General features: G+C 40.0%; 1 protein-coding gene across 1 annotated transcript in view; it reads right to left on the bottom strand.

Moving 5' to 3' along the window:
• Tdrd5 (tudor domain containing 5) overlaps window positions 1-19654 on the bottom strand; it is a 66877-nt gene that overhangs the window by 35989 nt on the left and 11234 nt on the right. Inside the window, exons 4-10 of the mRNA XM_021660251.2 lie at window positions 18602-18685; window positions 16973-17029; window positions 13509-13662; window positions 10592-10800; window positions 9396-9616; window positions 2981-3193; window positions 2229-2295 (exon numbers count right to left, since the gene is read on the bottom strand). Of these exons, the coding sequence (XP_021515926.1) occupies window positions 2229-2295; window positions 2981-3193; window positions 9396-9616; window positions 10592-10800; window positions 13509-13662; window positions 16973-17029; window positions 18602-18685 (1005 nt within the window). The remainder of the gene's footprint in view (window positions 1-2228; window positions 2296-2980; window positions 3194-9395; window positions 9617-10591; window positions 10801-13508; window positions 13663-16972; window positions 17030-18601; window positions 18686-19654) is intronic.

Here is a 19654-nt window from a genome sequence, read left to right on the forward strand (position 1 = left end):
GATGGCTGGACAGATGGCTCAGTGGTTAAGAGCATGGGCTGCTCCTGCAGAGGACCCTCGTTCATTTCCCAGCACCCAGAAGGAGGTTAAAATCACCTGTAAGTTCAGTTCTGGGGGTTCCGATGCCCTCTTCTGCTGTCTGTGTGAACTATATGTAATTGTTACCCATACACATGTTCAGGCGAAACATCCACAAGCATAAAGTTAAAAAAAGACAGACTGCAAGTCAGAGCATCTATGCTATGTTAAAATAGCAATGGTAACAGACCACCAAGGCTGTTTCATCAGCCAGGAAGGTGAATTCCAAGAGGAAGCACTCCTCACAATTATGTTTAAGAAGTTTGTTCTAATTAATGTGCAGTACATTAGAAAAGCAACTTAAACTCTTACTAACTTATTAACATTAACATTATTAACATTATTTCCACTTTGAATTTCTTCTAGTAGCACCCTTTAGAATCACTGTTATCTTTTATCACAGATGCTTCACTTTTCTTATAAGATCCAACATGAGAAGCTAAACTCTCATGTCTAAATTATAAGGCCAATTATCATGTTAGTCTGTGCCAATATGTGATTGGTAACTAACTAGACAAGAGAAAGCAACTTGAATTATCATTTATTTCCATGGTGTTCAGTTCTACCACCATGAAGGTCTCCACGCTGTAAAGATATCTATAGGCTTGTCACATATAGCTTTTAGTATGGTGAGACAGTCCCTCTGCTCTTACTCCAGGGCGTTTTTCATGAAGACGTATTGGATTTTATCAAAGGCCTTGTCTGTATCTATTGAGGTGCTCACATGGTTTTTGTCTTTAAGTTCATTTATAAGGTTGATTATATTTATGCTGATACATCCCTTCATCTCCAGGATAAAGCCAGCTAGGGCCAACATCATCCTAAGAAACACTCAAAACAATACTATTACTACCAATAAAGAGACAGGGCTGCCCACTACCTCCATTCCTTTTCAACACAATGGTTAATGTCTAAGCTAGAGAAATAGGGGAGGAAATTAAAGGAATAGAAATAGTCAAAGAAGTCAAATTTAAGGATTTATGACTTTTTTACATAAAGGACCCAAAATTCCACTAGAAAACGTCTAGAACTGATCACCATTAATAAAGTGGAATGAAACAAAATCAATTATAAAATTCAGTAGCAATTCTACATAATAACAAGACATGTTAAGATAGAGCTCTTGGAGACACTTCTACTTAGTGTAGCATCAAAAAAAATATGTAGGAAAAAAATAGAACCAGAAATGTGAAAAATTTAAACTTCTGAAGAAAGAAACGAGGAAGTCACAGAACATGGAGAGATCTTCCTACTACTCTGAAGAATATATCACATATTCTGAACATGGCCATCTTGACAAAAGCAGTGTACAGATTCAGTTTAATCCCAATAAAATCCCATAATATTCTTCATAGAAACAAACAAACAAAAATCCTAAAATTCACTTGAAAGGAAGCACGCAGGGGCCGCTTGGCCCGAGCAACCCTGAGCCCAGAGAGCAATGCTGAAAAGGTCAGCACACCAGACTTCCACAGAAGTGTAGCAGTAGAGCCAGCACACGGGCACAAGGCAGGTGCGTAGATATGGAGGCCCGTCAAAGAAGCCAAGAGCAAAACTGCGCGTCTGCGACTACGCCCAGCACAGCCCTGTTTCCACAGCACCCACCCGACAGCACCCCCTCAGAGTACAGTGGACCTCAGAAACCGCTGTTGCTTGGCAACACTGAAGCTGCCGCACAACACACTGCGCACGTCTGTGTCGGCTCTGGTATAAACTACCGTGTTGCAAGTCATTTGTAAGTACACCAAGTGTGATGACGCACAGTATTTGATAGTGCCTGACTGATACTGGTTTACGGATTATCCACCCCAGTTATCAACCACATTCTGGGCCAACAAGAGCTACTTAAAATGTCTCAGTGTTTGTACTACCCTCCCTTTGCCTGCAGTGTCTTCTCTTTTTTGCCTTTGGGGGAGGCCTTTCTTGATTTGTCTGAACAAAAATAGGCACACTTCCCTCTGCTGCTCCCGCATACCATAGCAAGCGACAGCAAATCTGACAGGACGCAGATGCTGCCCAGAAGTCTATCTCTCGTATGACACACAGTCATCTCTCTCATGTTATTTCTGTGTCCTGAGAACTCAGACCCATTACTGGCACAAAGTAAGCACCCAAATCTTTGCTGATCAATGAGAAACAAGCAAACATACCTCTGCTGGCCTCACCCACGCCAAAGAGCAAGGTATAGCCTGAGCTGGGAGCTTCGTGTAGCAGCATCTGCAGAAAGCCAAACGTGACTACTCAATTATGCATGTGCACTGCATTTGTTGAGTTTCTGATCCATTTCTTGTTCTGTTATTCAGACCATTTCAATTCCTTTACGACACTTTAGGCTAATGACTTGAACTTTGAAAGTAATTTAAGAAATAAATTATAAAACGTAGTAAGTTTTTGAAGAGCACCATGTATATAAAAGCACCAATAGGAACTGTTCAGCTCCCTGGCCTATCAGTATGCCTCTTAGCATGACCCTGAGTTGTTTTCTTAATAAATTTATTCTCATGGTCCATGCAAATTAATAATCAAGAGAAAGAAGACAAGAGAGGCTGTAGTCCATCCATCAAAGTAAGTGGTGAGGGGCTGGAAGAGACGGCTCAGTAATGAACAGGATTGCAGGATTTGCAGGGACCGAGTTCAGTTCCCAGCTCCCACATTTCACAGCTCACAACTACCAGGGAATCCTATAGCTTTAGCCCCTCTGAGTATCTGATCACACATGTACATACAGTTAGTAAAGATACATATTTTTAAAAGATATTAAATGATCACCTGCCAAATATACTCTATGATAAAGGATGTAAAGAAGGATGCATGGAACATGGCAAGAGACAAAAGATCCCAGTCCTAAAGTTCCATGATTCAAAATTTCATTTTTCTAGCATTCTTGCTAAATTAAACTCACTTGAGGAACCTCAGCGAGGACTTCTGGACTGTTCCTATGTTTCCGAAGTCTGGGTAGAACACTTCAACCTCCTTTTTCCCGAGGATTCGGTGGATAATAACCCGGTACCACCACTTGTCCTCAGAAATCCTTACACAGCAGAGATGTCCTGGTTGGATAAAATATTCTGGCATGATGTACCGATCAGAAACCAGCTGGTTAGAGTAACAGCGCCTGTAGAATTCCGCAATACAGAAAAACCCAAAGAGTAAGAGAAAAAAAAAAAAGATCATTTTTATTGATGATATATAAATAATAATAAAGTCTTTGCAAAAAGTAAAAACTCTAATATGCTCTGATTTGTCAATGCCTATTAATGCCCCTTTATACAAATCCTTTCTTTTCATCAACAACCTCCTTCTAAGTGTGAAAATTACACACTTCTTATCTCACAAGACATTGTCCGCTTTATTCTCTGAATAGAATATAATCTAACTTCATTCCACAGAACTTCCTTAAATGGATAATTTCCTGCATTTATCGCTCACGGAAGACCTTGGAAGAGGGGGACACAAAGACTGTAAGAGCCAGAACACCAGGAAATCTGCTGTGAATCAGTCTTACCTAAAAATGACCAAACAAACAAGACCAGAACAATGGCAGTATCAAGGGACATATTAATGTGGAAAGGGAAAAGCTCATAGGGGCTCACCCCTGAGCGAAGAGCTGCAGGCAACCAATAACAACCGGGAGGAGGGGAACTGGCCTCTCCCAGTAATGAGCCCCAGTATTGGTTGTCCAGTGCAGAGTCAGCTCTGAAACAATACAACCAACCAAACTGTTTGTACATATTTGTGATACATAGGCAAGCAACAATAATAAGCAAAGGAAAACAGGCTATCAGCTTGAAAGGGAGCCGTAGATGGGTGGGAGGGGCTTCAGGGAGGAGCTGGTGGGAGGAAAGGGAGGAGGGAAAATGATTCAATTCTATTTCAATTAAAACCATTCCTTTAAAAAAGCATCGATGGCTTGCTAATTCCCAAATGTTGGAGTCTCTCTTCAGCCTATCTCCTTTCACATTCTTGGATACTCCATCCCCACAATTCTCTCTTATTCCTGTCTTTAGGTAGGCTCCACCTTAAAAAGATGGGTTCTTTGTTAAACTAGAAACCGAAATTCAACTCCTGACTCCCTTGTTTAAAAGATTGGTGGGGGTACCTTTCTGAGTTTCAGTTTTTGATGAAGATGGAGACAACAGCAAAATCTTAGTTAAAATAGGTGGAAGGTATGAGGGCAGAGGCTTCAGAAGCACTCAAGTCGTGCCATTCTTTCTTATAACATCTCATTTCACTATGGGTGGCCTCTCCCTAGAAGACCCTGCATGCTAAACTTCAAAGCTTGGTTTTTCAATTGTCTGGAAGCCATGCTGTAAATGTCCTCTCTTCTACTCATTTTTTCCCCTATCCCATATTTTAATAAATATCTAATTTTAACTAGCCATATGGACTTTACAAGATCTAGGTGTGGCTGTTTAAATAAAAAGTTCTAGCTAATAGGATCTAGGAAAAAGCACACAAAATTGAAATTACTGTATACTTTATCACAATTTTTTAAATATTAAAATGTGAAAACTTCAAGTTGTGTCTTCCAAAGCAACGATATAGCCCGTACCCTCTACATCTCTCCTCTCCTTCCCACTAACTATGAGGGGGACCTAGCAGGTGATGGCAAGCTACATCCAAAGTGGGCAACACGTTATCTGGACCAGAAGACAGAAAACACCAACGTCCCTAACACCACGGAGCACCCACGTTTGCGTGCACGTTTCTGTTGGTACTATTTCCGGAAGAGACCATGGCTACACACAATCTTAAGACTGCCACGACTGCACTGCCAACTGTCTGATGCTCACTTTAGATGCAGTTTCTCATACCTATTCAATCTCTAAGCCAACAGTCTTCATTGTGAAAATATTTCATATCCTCTCCCCAATTCTTTCTATTCCCTTTCTTATCAACTGTTTTACCTTCCTGCTTTCTCCCTGGTTTGCTCCTTTCTGCAGTCTCTCACAGGCCTGCCTGTTTATCGACCTTCTTTTCTTCACCTCATTCATCTGCTATACTATGAATGGAGTTATCGTTATAAATCTGTTGTCTGATCAGTTTTTTCCCACTGTGACAAAAATACCCAGAACAAACAACTAAAGACAGTTTCGGGGACTTCAGGTCATGGTTGCTCGGTTATGTTTTCACCATGGCGAAGCAGAACCTGAGGGGAAGCACATGGTGAGCCTGAGCTTTTATTACCTCATGGTAGCCAGTCGGTGAAAAGCGGACGAGGTCACGTTCCCAGTGACCTAGCTCCTCTCGTTAACCCCCACCTCAACTATATACCGCCTCCCACTAATGTCTAAATTATGCAGCCACCAATGGATTGATCCATTGATCAGGTCAGACCCCTTATGATCCAGTCACTTAGCTAAACACTGAACAGTGCACTGAGGACCAAGCCTTTAACACATGAGCCTTTGGGGACATTTCATATCCAAACTGTAAGAAGGCCCTCCCCCAACCTTTAAGAAAAGAGGCTTCAGTGATTTCTGTCTGAAGCAATGCCTTCCTGTGGTGCTCACAACTTGGCCCTTACATCTGTCTTCCAGTTTCAAATCCAGTCCTCCCAGTTAGCTAGCGCTAACTCTACTTTATTTGTTCCCAAAGCGCACCATTCAGTACTTCATTAATGTTGACCCTAGTGCCAGAATATACCCACTCTTGTGTCGACGGGCCAAACCTTGCATTTGAGGCCTTGCTCAAATACCAGCTACGAAGCTTTCCCAACCAGAAGTGCTGCTTCCCACTCGACCCCATTTATCCCCTGGTTATGTCCCCAGCGTTAGTGTGCTCACACAAAGACTACACCTTACACACGTGTCTTTGCAGTCCCAGGGCCTCAGCAACCAGACGCCGAACAGGTACAGTTTAATAGCGACACCCAGGCCGGGGAGCCAGTCGGACGGTAAAGTGCTTATTTGGGCAGCAGCAAGCGCTTCTACTGATAGCACGGAGACCTGTGAGTCTGTGGGGCTTGCTGGCAGCTGGCCCAGCCTAACAAACTCCAGTCTCACGGAGCCTGTCTCCAAGAACTCATCTTACAGCTTCCAATTCATATATATTCACGGACAGCGCCTAAGAAATGGCACCCAAGGTTGTCCTCTAGTCTCCGTATGTACCCATGTGTATACTTAAACACACGAATATACATACATACACAAACAGCGGCTAACACTGAACTAGATTTCTAAATGCTTCACTGCCGGGAGCCAAGGCCAGCTAGTGGAAAGTTACAGACAGCTGCAACAAGGTCGTAGCTGAGAGATTTACGTTTCCGGAACCTATGAGACATCTGTGTGTCAGGCTAGACATTTTGAGATATCTTCGCTGACATTCTTGTAGTATCTCTTTTAGTAAACATTCTTGCGGTGTTCTGTATCATCATTAATCACCCTGTTATGTTTTGTAAACTATATTGCTGACACATTTTCCCTTCCTGCCTTCTCCCTATAAAGTTGTGTGAAAATTTTCAAATAAACGAGAGCGAGATCAGATTATAGACTTGCTCTCATTCTTTGTGTCTCCTTGTCTCTGCTTCATTCTTTTCGCCCCTCCTTAGGAACTCGTTGAACTCCCGCTGGACAGGACATAGAACTCTGGATTATCTAGTTATCTTCTGACTTCCACAGGCACCTGTGTTCACATGCACACACCTCCACACAGACACATAACAGAGTAAAAGAAAGAAAGAAAACAATAACCACACCAAGCACAGCAGCATAATCCCAGCACTTGGGAGATGAATGGCAAAAGGATCTCTGTGAGCTTGAGGTCATCCTGGCATAATAGTGAGACCATGTCGAAAATAACCAAACCAAACCAAACCAAAACCCAAGTTAAAAAAAAAAGCAATGACTAATTGATTTTAAATGTAACACCATTTGCACTTAAAAACTACTCATGTATCTTATGAAAGAAGGGGGAGATAGAAAGACCTGGAGGGATAGGAGCTCTACAAGGAGTGAAAAAAAAAAATGTGGGCTCAAGGTTCTTTTCTGAGACTGATACTCCAACCAAGGACCATTCATGGAGACAACCTAGAATCCCTGCACAGATGTAGCCCATGGCAGCTCAGTGTCCAAGTGGGTTCCCTAGTAAGGGGAACAGGGGCTATCTCTGACATGAACTCAGTGGCTGGCTCTTTGATCATCAGCCTTGCCAGTCCACAGAGGAAGACAATGCAGCCAGTCCTGATGAGACCTGATAGGCTGGGATCAGATGGAAGGAGAGGAGGACCTCCCCTATCAGTGGACTCGGGGAGGGGCATGGGAGAAGAAAAAGGGAGGGTGGGATTGGGAGGGGATGAGGGAGAGGGCTACAGTTGGGATACAACATGAATAAACTGTAATTAATAAAAACATAAATAAATAAAAATAAAAACTACTCATGCGATGGCAAAGATAATGTTTTAAAGTTTAAAATTACTGTGCTTAAGAGAACTATGAAACAAAAATGCCTCTAACCCATAAATTCCACTTGCCCAAGGACAGATAACTTCCTGGAATGCTAGGGCAGTTCTTGTAATTGCCTGATCTAAAGATTAAAAACTGTGTTTTCACTTCTGTAAGCTTGCTTGCTGCCTCCCCTGCCTCCCGCTACTGCACGTCGGAAGGCTGTATGTATGACTGCACATAGGCTGGATATGTGCCTGGTTACAGGTAGGCAGAAGTACGTCAGTATGTGTCCTTGCCCTCGACTGCATGAAGGCAGGAAGTAGGCAGCCTCCTGAGTTTTGCCTTTACACTGCATTAGCCCCTGACTAATGTAATTCGGAAATGCCTTTTGAAAGTGCTCTCTGGTACAGTCCTGGTGCTGTAAGTTTCTGGTGCTAGTATCTGAACAAAGCCCCTTCTTTGTCAAAATGTCTTCACCAGCAGACTGGTGAGTCTCCGAATGATCCCGGACCTATAACACTAACACAGAGTATTTGAAATACACCTTCCCAAAACTTCACTTCAAGTACAACAACTAAGACTATATATTCTCAATGATAAAACTCACACCTTCAAGTAGGACTCAGGATTTTATAAAAGTGTGACATTCAACAAACTGAAAGTTAATGCTGTTCTGATTGCATCGGCAGTAATAAAGAGCATGGCTGTTTCACAGAGATTAAGTTCATTTCAACACCCACAAATCCCTCACCGACAGGCAGATCTCAGGTTAATACCGTTTTACACAGTGAACGTGGGTTTTTGTTTTTTGTCTCTTCCAATGTTGTGAAATGAAACATATCTACATTTGGGTGAGCTGTATAATTCAGTAAAGCAGTATTTTACAAATGATCAAAACATGACATTATAAAGCTACACATAGATACAATTCAATCAGGGCTGTTTTCATGTTCAGAGGAGCCCCATGCTTGCCTAAATGCTCTGCAATTACTTATCTTGAAATTCATAATGAAACAAACCACCCTGTGTTTTAATTGGTACTGGGGCCTGCAATTATATGGTTTGTCCTGGGTCTTTTCAAACGGCTAACACAGACCAATCAATTTTAAAATAACAGCACATAATTCAGATTCTAAATTGCAACTAATTTTATAAAGTATTTGTCAATATTTGACATTATCAAAAAGCAATTTTCCAAAAAGGCTATTAAAACATTCTCTTCTTAGTTATGTATCTATAAGGCAGGCAAGTATCTCCATTATTCATTTTTTCAGTTACCATGGTTTCAGTTACCTAAGATTAACCACAGTACTAAACTATTAAATGGAAAATTCAAGAAATAAATAATTCATAAATTCAAACTTGCATGCTGTACGAAGTAGCCCTGAGTTCTTCACCCTCCCACCCTGCACAGCCTAGTGTGTGACTCACTGCTCGGTGAGTGCCTTCAAGCTACATGAATTACGCATCATGTCGTTATCAGTCCAACTTCTACCACAGCATATGGTCATAACTGTTCTATCTTACTGTTTGTTTTATGGCTCTCTAACTCTATCTAATACATGAATTAATTTTAATATATAGAAGTATATATACCAAAAAACAGTATACATACACAGAAACAGTCTGGTACAATCTATAGTTTTGGCACCCACGGAGGAATTTGGAAAATACTCTGTATATGGCTATGAAGTGTTATTGTACATGCTTGGATTAGAAAGTTACTTTTCATAAAAATGTTATTATCATGTCACCATGCCACATGTGGATTTTTTTTACAACAGATACTTAAAAATGTTGAAGTTTAAGCCTCTATCTGATAAGCATCAGCAAGCAAAAGCTTTTCATTACTTTAGGAATCCTGAGACCAAAATGCCTGGCAATTAATGAGTAACGATAAATGGGAACACAATGCAAGCATGAGGCTCCTACCGCATTTCAATCATCATGTCTTCAAGTAATTCTGATGAGTCTCTGCTGTAGATTCGGATGTAGAACTGACTGGGAGAGATTATATATTCCACGAAGACCCCCACAAGGGTGCTGGTATCTAACGGTGGGAGTCTGCATAATTTCTTCGCACGTACAGCATCTGGCGGGATGTCGTGAATTGCCACCGACAAGCTGAGCTGGGGTTTGTTTGTTTCCACTTGCTACAGGGAATGCAGGGAGAGAAAGAAATCATATAAAACTTTGAGAGACATATCAAATCTTGTGACTCTATCTCTTAAACTGTATTTCATGAGTCATCTTCACTACAGTCGCCTGGGAAATTACAGAAGATTCTTGGGCTCAAGCATGGATTATGACTCAGATGTGTTAGAATGGAGCTCCATGTACAGGCACCATTTAAGAATAGTCTTCAAGTGCTACTCTATCAAAACATTGGGCCAATGCCCTCAACAAAATGGGCAACACAACATTTCAAATATTCAAGTAGGAGTAAGGTAGGTTCTCCTCCTACCTAACCCTACCAGCAGTAAAAGGTAATTTCAAGTGGATCAAATTCAGACTCGTTTTCCCATCAAAAGCTTTTGCAAGCACTTTCATCCAACATGTGCTGTTTCCTCTAGGCCTTTCTGTTGGCCTGAAGAAACTACAACATGCTGGCTCTCAAACTGCTCACTCCCCTGAAGAGCCAGCTACTGTGAGGAACAAAAACTAATTCCTTATTAACAACAAAGTCAGAACAGGAGATTCAAACACAAAAATGTGTGAGGAGGATGTAATAAAAAAGAAAGACTAAATGAAGCAGGTAAGTGAGAATGGCTACAAAGGCATTTGTGACCACTGCGGAGGCTAGACCAGAGCAGGGTTCCTGCACCCTCTGAAGCCCCGAGGCTTTCAAGGCTCCACCCTGAGTCTGGGGAATATGGAAATCAACATTGCCATCAGGAGAGAAATTCAATTTTAACCTTCTGGAAAGCTTTAAAATCAGGCTGCGGGAAATGAAAAACTGAAAACGAGAGGAAATGCCACATACAGTGGTACTGGACCAAAGAATCAGTCTCTTCCAAGGAATGATGTTCCTAGAAATATTTTTTTTTTTCCTAAAGAGCATTTTGGTTGAAAGAAGCATTCATTTGGCTACTGTGCCTGGTAGACAATGAAGCACGCTACTCGCTCACCAGCTGTAAAGGCTTCACCACCAGATTAGGCTTCTTGTAAATCTTCTGTTCTGGTTCCTTGTGGTTCTTCAAAGGGCAATCCCACGTAGTCTTCTTAACTCCTACAGTAGACAGCGCATTTCTAGTGGGACTGGAGACCCACGCATTGGCTTCCATTTTCTTGTCTAGTTGAACTAAACACGAATTTCTGACTGATGAAAGCATTCCACCTGAAACAGCCAGGATATGAAACAGCAGATTCGTTACACTATGGAGCCACTGCCTCTAGGCAGCCCCCACGTGACAGGGACCAGCAAGGCCCCAGCAATGCTCTTTTGTCCTTGCAGATTTCACAGATGGGAAGATACAGATATTCTAGAGGAGAAACAGACTAAATTCTCATATGGGAAAACAGGAGCTGGCACACCTTCAACTCCGATGAGCGACTTTCTCAACATCCTGATTTCCGGTTTCTCCTTTAACTGTACAATAATGAACAGTTATTTAATGTGCAATGTACATAATTTTTAGTATTCCATAATCTATGCCTTAACTCTTAGAAAATTTATCAACCACGTATTTTATTGAAATTTATGCACGTATGATGAGTACCTGAGGCTTGCACATCACAGGACTCCTCGTATCTATTACTACACTGGCTCCTAAAGAGACAAACTCCAAAGAACATTAAGATGCTGCCACAAAAAAACTAATCCTATTTGCCTAGAATGAATGCAGGCCTCAGTTTCATCTCCTGAACAGCAAAATAAATAATAAAAAGTTAAAAATACTAATCACCATGCATTTATAATAGTAAAAATGGAAACAATCTAAATGTCTACCAATAGGATACTGGTTAAATAAAATATATAAGAATTATAAAAAGGTAAAAATGAAAAAACTATCAATATGGAAAACAATATATTTAACATAAAAAGCAAAGATATAATATGTGATAATGCTTTACATAAAATTGTCATAATTAAGTATATAATTTATAAAAGGTTGAGAAATATACTTATTAAAGCTATAGGCATTAACTATCTGTGTTGTTTGAATGGCTTAAAGAGCTTTTGTGGTTACAAAAAATTTTATGACTTCAGATCAGATCTAACTCCAATTTTCTAACTCCTACATTCACAGTATGTAGTCTCTTCAGCAACAGGGACTTCTCTTCAAGCTCTGTAAGGCAACCAAAGGTAAAAGCCTGTACTGTTTTGGTCATCTCTTTGGCTCCCCTGACCAACAACTCGAAAGAGGATTCTTGTACCCTGCTACTGGGTTTTAAGCTGCCACAAGAGGGAAACAGTCCTGTCCAGCTGGGACATCCATGAGCCACAACAATAGCCAGTACCAGATATCCTTAAAGGCGCAACATCTTGGCCATCCATCAGTGGCAGAATATGGAAAAGTAGACTGCCACCAGAACCACTTTTAAACCTTACAGAATGGCTTGAGCAAGGAAAGAGCTCGGGTGGTAAGCAAAGTCTTGCCTTGCAAACACAAGAATCTCAGTTTGGCCCCTCAAAATTCACATTTAAAAAAAAAAAAAAGCCAGGCATGGAGTGTGCATGCTGTATCCTAGTGCTGGAGAAGCAGGACCAGCAGGTTTCCTGGGGCTTCCTGGCCAACTCATTACCCTCCTTCAAAATAAATAAGGAAAAAGATGGTGGCCCCTCAGGAATAGCACCTGAGGTTATACTCCTGCTTCCAAGAGCACTCACACACATGAGCACCACACACACACACACACACACACACACTTTTTAAATTAAATGTACCATATTGTTCACACCTTCGGAAAATGTTCCCATTGAGGGAACTGAATAGAGACATGGGAATCTACCTACATGGTAATATGAAGTTATCTCAATAAAAAGTCTAAAAGGAAAACAAAGTGGGCTAAAAACAAAACAGATAAAAAGATAATGCCCTAGATGCAATGTGGTTTCCTAAAGTAAATACAGAAATAGAAAAACAGTGGCCAGGCAGTGGTGGCACACACCTTTCATGCTAGAACTTGGGAGGCAGAGGAAAGTGAATCTCCGAATTCAAGGCCAGCCTGGTCTATAGGGCAGGTTCCAGGACAGCCAGGGCTACACAGAGAACCATGTTTCAAAAAACAAAACAAAAAACAATAAAAAAGGGAAAAAATGAAAAAAGAAAAGAAAAAGAGGACATTTGGTTTGGGGCTTATTTACTGTAAAAATATACACGTAGGTTCCTCATACACGTACGTTCCTCACACATATTTCATATATTCCGACTCTCCAAGTGTTTGTAAGAAGCTTTTGCTGCATAACTTGACAGGCATTACTTATCAAACCACCAATTCAGAAGTATTCCTTCAGAATTACTGATTGCACAATAAGGAAAATAACAGGCTGGAGAGATGCTCAGTGGTTAGAGCACTGGCTGCTCTTCCTGAGGACCTGGGCTTAACTCCCAGCACCCACGTGGGAGCTCTTAACTGTCTAGAACTCCAGTTTCCGGGGTTCTGTCCCTCTTCTGGCCTCTGTAGGCACTGCTCAGACATGGTGCACACAGACACACATGCAGCCAAACACCCATGCACACAAAACAAATTGTAAGAAAAGAAAAAATTCCTGGACACGGTGGCTTAAACCTGTAATCTAAGCACTAAGGGGGCTGAGGCAAGAGGATTTCCATGAGGTTGAGAGCAGTTGGGTTAGAGTGAGTTCCAGGCAGGCCTGGGCTATGGAACAAACACCTGTCTCAACAAACAGACAAACAAATATGTTAAATTATAAAAAGTTTTTACACTAAATATGGGTTAACTTTACTAAAAAGAAGGTCATTCTCCAAACATTTCATGTGCGGTGTTTGGATCACGTGATTCTAATGATGACTCTTAATGCTTGCTTGCCCTGAAAAGAACAATTAAAAATGAGGTTAGTATTGTAGCCTGTTAACTCACCAGGTGGCCCAGGCTTCAGGTCGGCGTCAAACACTAACAAGTCTTGCTTTTCCTCACTGAACTCAACTCGGAGAATGTCACTAAGAGCGCCAACGAGCTCTGTCACATTTAAGAACCCTAGTTGTTTTGGTGAAAGTTGCTCCTTAAAAATTAGCTGTCATAGAAGAAAAAAAAAGTATGAAAACTCTGGATATATGTTGGGCAAGGCTTTAATTTTGATTAAATTGGTAGAGGGAAGGGGTGGCAGCAAATTAGAATTAGTATCTTTAATTTACTTCACACGTTAAATATTAAAACGTCTTTTCCTTTATCAGTCTAATAGTTTTGAAATAACTATGTTGTGTTAATTGTGAAAACATAATTTAACTGAACATAAAACTAGGGTGGTGAAGACTGAAATACAAATGAGTAATTGCTTTATTTCGTTAGATTTTATCTTTTTAATTGTGTCTGCATGGGGTATGTGTACCAGTGGTCCGAGAAGCCAGTGTGGGATCCTCTGGAGCTGGAGGCATAGGCAGTTGTGAGCCGCCTGATGTGGGTGCTGGAAACTGAACTCAGGCCCTGAGCCACCTCTCCAGACCCCAAATTAATAACTGTTAATAGTATATTCAAAAGGTCCATGTAAGTATTCAGCAAAAACAAGTCTCGGGGTTTAGACATATGTTTTCAAATATATGCACATACACTATTACAGGATTATTATTTTCGCCAGTCTCTTATATTTACCAGATGACAAACACCACTTCCTGAAAACTGGCAAGTAAGTCAGGCTCACGCTCAGCTCGATTGCTCTGACAAGGCTCTGATGATTCTGTGTGTTCTAAAATGGGGCACAGAGCTGTTTCCTTTGAAAGTGTTAGGTGTTACTCTGCCATTCAATTCCTTAGTGGGAGGACACCTGTTAGGTATCCACCTCCCTTCTTCACGGCTGTCACCCAGCTATTCGGCTGCTTAGGAACATCATCGTAAACAGTCGTGTGTGCAGGACTGCAGGGGCCACTTGCACATGCCAGGTTAAGTGCTCTGCCACTCGGGCCCTCCCTCCCGCCCTATATAACCCTTGCTTGCCATTCTTCAAGAGGGACGGTTCCACGTTGTCTAGGTAACTTTTGTAACTGTATGAACTGACAGCATGAAATATCTGACAGGCTTCCAGCCATTACAGTTAAAGCCTGAAACAGATTTGTAAGTCCTTTTGACGTGAGCCTAGTCTTTAGCTTTTTCCTACTGATCTACTGACATAATCAAGGTTCAACTTATGCAATCAGAATATTCTTGTATGTATAGTTATCTCACACTTATTCCTCTGTGCCATGCCACATTACAGAACAATAGCTTCAGAGTAACAGTAGCATCATGATATAGTAAAAACAAAATCTTTGGGTTATGTTCACCCTTTCCTCTACCCCTTTATGTAATTATACTTCACTGGAGCGGACTCTAAGCCTCTTCCTTCAAATTGCCATTTGGTTTCATTCTGTAATGTTTCATTTTGGCAATGTTAATGTTTCTCTGGTAATTATTTAAAATTCAGTCTCAGAAGATTTCTGGGGAAAGACTCATGGTTCATTGAATTCCTGACTGGTAATCCCTGTAGTTCCAAGTTAATTTCCAAAAAAATCCTTGGCTCTTATTTTCTCTGCTCAGTCATATAAAACGAATATTGCTCTTTTTATTTTGTACACTACCCTGCTATAAGATATCTAATAATTTAGTTTTAAAAGAGCCATTCTGTGATTTATTGGTGAAAGGATATTAAAATCTCTGACTTTATTTATAGAATTCTTAATGTTCTGTCAAATTTCAGTATAGGCAACATTTTCTTAGGTGAACACACATTTTTGTTTGTGTGTTTTTCAGACAGTGTTTCTCTGTATAGTTTGGCTGTCCTCGAATTTACTCTGTAGAGCAGGCTAGCCTCAAACTTAAGAGATCCGCCTGCTTCTGCCTTCTGAGTGCTGGGATTAAAGGTGTGCCCACACCCAGCTTGACGAATTCACATTTATGACTTTGTTTCCCTAAAGAATTGACCCTAAACCATTATGGGATGTCTCCTACCCCAGATGACATCCTTTCTTCTAAAGTCACTGCAGTGTTTGCATGCTATATCTTTTCCATCTTTTTCAGTGAACCCATCTCATTTCATATTTATTTACTTAGGGTTTTTTATTTTGTTAACTTTAATTACATGAAATAATTTGGGAAAAAACAATCTTATTCCTGCCTTATCTTCACTCTCTACAATTCCTTTTTCATTGCCAAAACTTTAGAATCTTTTTTAAGTTTTATTTTAGAATTTCACACATGAGCATTGTACTTACACAGGCAGCACACAATCAGCTCTTGTTTCTCATCCTATACCACAGGTTGTCATTTTTTGGTTTTTGTTTTAGTGTTTTGAGACAGCCTGGCTGCACTGGAATTCACTTTATAGACCAGACCCACTGAGATCCGCCTGCCTCTGCCTCCTGAGTGCTGGGATTAAAGGCATGCGCCACTACAGCTGGGCTCCCATAGGCTGTCTTAATTACAGCAGTTAGTCCATCTACATTCATGAAATATATCTCTAGATTTAGAGCTACCATGCTCCACAAGTTACCCTATCTGTATTGTGTTTCCCTGTTCTCCTCTCCCACCTTTACTTTCAGGTGACCCCATGCAAATCTTCCCATTCGCACCTTGTTTCTCTCTTCTCTTTGCCTACCTTCCTGAGTTTATTGCATGTATTTATACAATTGGTTTTATCTGCTAGCTTTGTGGCTATCTGCATCTTCAGTGGTTGTTCTGAGCATTATAATTACACCCTTACCTTCTCAGTCATGTCACAGTAAGCAGAAGAATTTGCAATTTGCACACTCTGTTATGCTACAGTTTTCGTGTGTATTACATCATCTTCATGTTATAAACCCAGCTACAGGCCGTCATTTTTGCTTTAAATAGTTTTAATTGGTGAAGGACAGCAGGTTTTTAGAGATCTACATGCTTAATATATCCTTTGTTCTTCAACTCTTCTTTAGGACTCAAGTTTTAATCTGGCATAATTTCATTTAGCCTAAAGTATATTGTTTACTTTTTTTTTTACAATACACTTACACTTCTCTATTTTTTGATTATCCAAAATATCTTTATAGTACTTCCATTCTTGATATCATTACCTGATATAAAAATCAATACTGTATATGAGGTGTTCTGTTTTCCTACATCTCTTCTTGGTACTGCCACACTTACAAAAATGTCAATCATTTCAATGATGTTATAATAATAGTAAAAATATTCTTCCTATCCATAGCCAAATATTTGTTACTAACCACATCCTTAACTATCATAATAAAGAAAAAGACAGTAAAACACAAAACAAAGTAGTTTAAATGTTAAAAGCACGCTTGAGGAGCCTGCAGTAATGGCAAAATTTGTCTATCATAAGACAACTAAGCAGTACAAAGAGTAGGCTGGTATCTTACCTCAAATTCTCCAAGCAGTTTAGAAATAAACAAACCTTGTGGAAACTTAGATACAACCTAATCAACAGAAAATGAAACACAGATAAGATTGGAATATTAATAGATAAAATATTAAGATTGGCTTTTATTTTTTAAAATATTATCATAAATATTTCATTTGTACATTTGCATAATTTTTACAAGTCCCTACAAGTGGGCTTGTTTTAATTCCAATACAATATAAAAAACTTTGTGTGCTTTGCTAAATCTTCCAGATACATTTTATAGAAAATTCTAATCCACATATTTAAAGAAAATATAAAAACTCTTCTAAAGTCTCATGACCAAGAGGCAAGTACTGCTGCACTTAATAACCCTTTCTCAAGAATGTACATACATGCTCCATTACTCATCATTTTACAGGAAAGGACAGTGCCAGTAATGGTGCAAACCCTGTCTAAGGTACAGCAATCTGTGAAGGGCACACTGCTTTGGGGAACGAAGATATGTATGAACTTCCTCATGAGCTGCAAGATAATCCTTAGTTTAATGAGTCCTTTATTAACGAATACTTCTCTATTTTGGGGGTGCTGTATTAACTGTGAAGAGCCTTGAACAAACAAGTGTTTGTTTAAGTTAGATACTTGTTCAAGTTTCAGAAACAGCAAGCGAAGGCTGCCTGAGTGTCAGTTTTTACCTGTCTCCCACCAGAGTCGTAGTAACTGAAGTGGGATAAGCTAGGGCAGCAGAGGTATAATGGCATTCTCTTACGCAGGTCAGGACCAAAGTCCTCAAGGCAGACCACACTGCCAATACACAACTAAGGGGTTGTGTATACTATATATACTAATAATGCGAAACAATGAAACAGGCCAAACATAGGAAAATGTGAATCAGTACTAAGGACATAAAAAAGCAGCTAATGTAAAATTGCTATCACTTAAAATGTGGCTGGAAATAAATCTGTCTGCAGAAGTGTCTGTTTGTTCAGAACAACTCTTTCAGAGAATAACAGTTTAGTTCATGTTTGTTTGATTGTTGTTTTTCAAGACAGGGTTTCTCTGTGTAGCCTTGGCTGTTCTGTACTTGCTTTGTAGATAGACCAGGCTGGCCTCGAACTCACAGAGATCTGCCTTCCTTTGCCTCCCTAAATGCTGGGACTAAAGGTGTTAGCCACTATCCTGGCTTATAGTAATTTTTATCCTCAATAAATTAACCTTTCAGTGCCTTTGATGGCAACCTATACTTCAAGGAACTTCAATTGCAGATTTCTTTTTAAGTAGCCAAGGTCCAAAGCAACTCAAACTTTAATCCCTCGCAGATTCTCCTGGGTGAAACGTGGGGAGTATAGAAACACTGGGGTATACAAACTATCTGTAGTAACGTTACATATGCAGGACAGAAAATTGAACTGGAAAGAGCCGGGACTGTTTGTCAATAGTGATTTGGTGGGCAAGGGAGGAAATGAAGGGAAGAACCACTTTCTAAACAATTTCCCATCAAAATTTTTAGGATAAGCTTTTTTATTGCTTTATTTAAAATTAGTTTATCGATTTTTTTAAAACAAAACTAATAGTTACTGCAGGCAATTAAATTAAACCACACACGAAAACCAATTATTTTTGTTTCTGAGAAATGAAAAATACTTACAAATTTTATCTTGTGTTTTAGGTCTGGATCAATAGTGCCACCGGGTCCAATTTGTGCAATGACTGATTTGAATGTGTTCTCCAACTGTGCATAAAAGAAAAAGTGAAATCACTAAAAAAGTCAAAGATAAATGTAAGCAATCTATAAAAGGAAATGTATTTCAAACAAATGGGTCAAATCCTGCTCTTAGAACATGGCACTGCAGGCTGATGAGATAGCTCAGCAGTTAAGAGCATTTACTGCTATTGCAAAGGAACGGAGTCCAGTTCCCAGCCTTTGGGCATCTGCACTCACATGACTATACTCACACACACACACTTAGTTAAGTAAGAAAAAAAAAAATTAAGCAGCACTGATAGATTTTATACTCTATCAAATGTGTAAATGAAATTTTTATTAAACTAGACAGTGAGGAATATTCAAACATAAAGAGCATTATCTGTTACAGGGTCTACAGTGTTCAGTTAATCAGAGACTCTTGTCCAGAACGGATTCTTGTCATTCATTTTCTAAAGGTATTTGGTACTTACTAAGTACTTAGTGACTGCCTAATGCCTGAGGGGCACGGGCTGTTAGAAGGTTTCTGAAAGGTAGGAAGGAGTGTGAATTCCATAGGGCACCAATGGAATGAATGGCCTGTTTTAAAGAGCAATAGGGAAAAGTTCCTTTTTATAAGCAAAGGATGAGCTGACGCCCACAGGCTGTATTTCCAGGTGTATATATGTATATACACATAAACACAATTTTAAATCTAAAACTGAAGCAATTTCTACAAAAATAACCTCAACTGCTATGAAAAAAAAATTACACAGGAGGAATCTAAGGAATTTATTATGAAAGAAGGAGGAGTTAACATTTTGCTGTGAGTAATTACTTTAGTTCGGGTTTCTACAGTATCTTAGGGTTTCCATTACTGTGAAGAGACACCACGACCATGGCAACTATTATAAAGGAAAGCATGTAACTGGAGCTGGCTTACAGCATGGAGTTTTAACCCATTATCATCGTGGTGGGAATGTGCAGCATGGCAGCACTCAGGCAGATACGGTGCTG

The sequence above is a fragment of the Meriones unguiculatus genome, chromosome 11, assembly GCF_030254825.1.
Source record: "Meriones unguiculatus strain TT.TT164.6M chromosome 11, Bangor_MerUng_6.1, whole genome shotgun sequence".
In the NCBI taxonomy this organism is placed as follows: Eukaryota; Metazoa; Chordata; class Mammalia; order Rodentia; family Muridae; genus Meriones; species Meriones unguiculatus.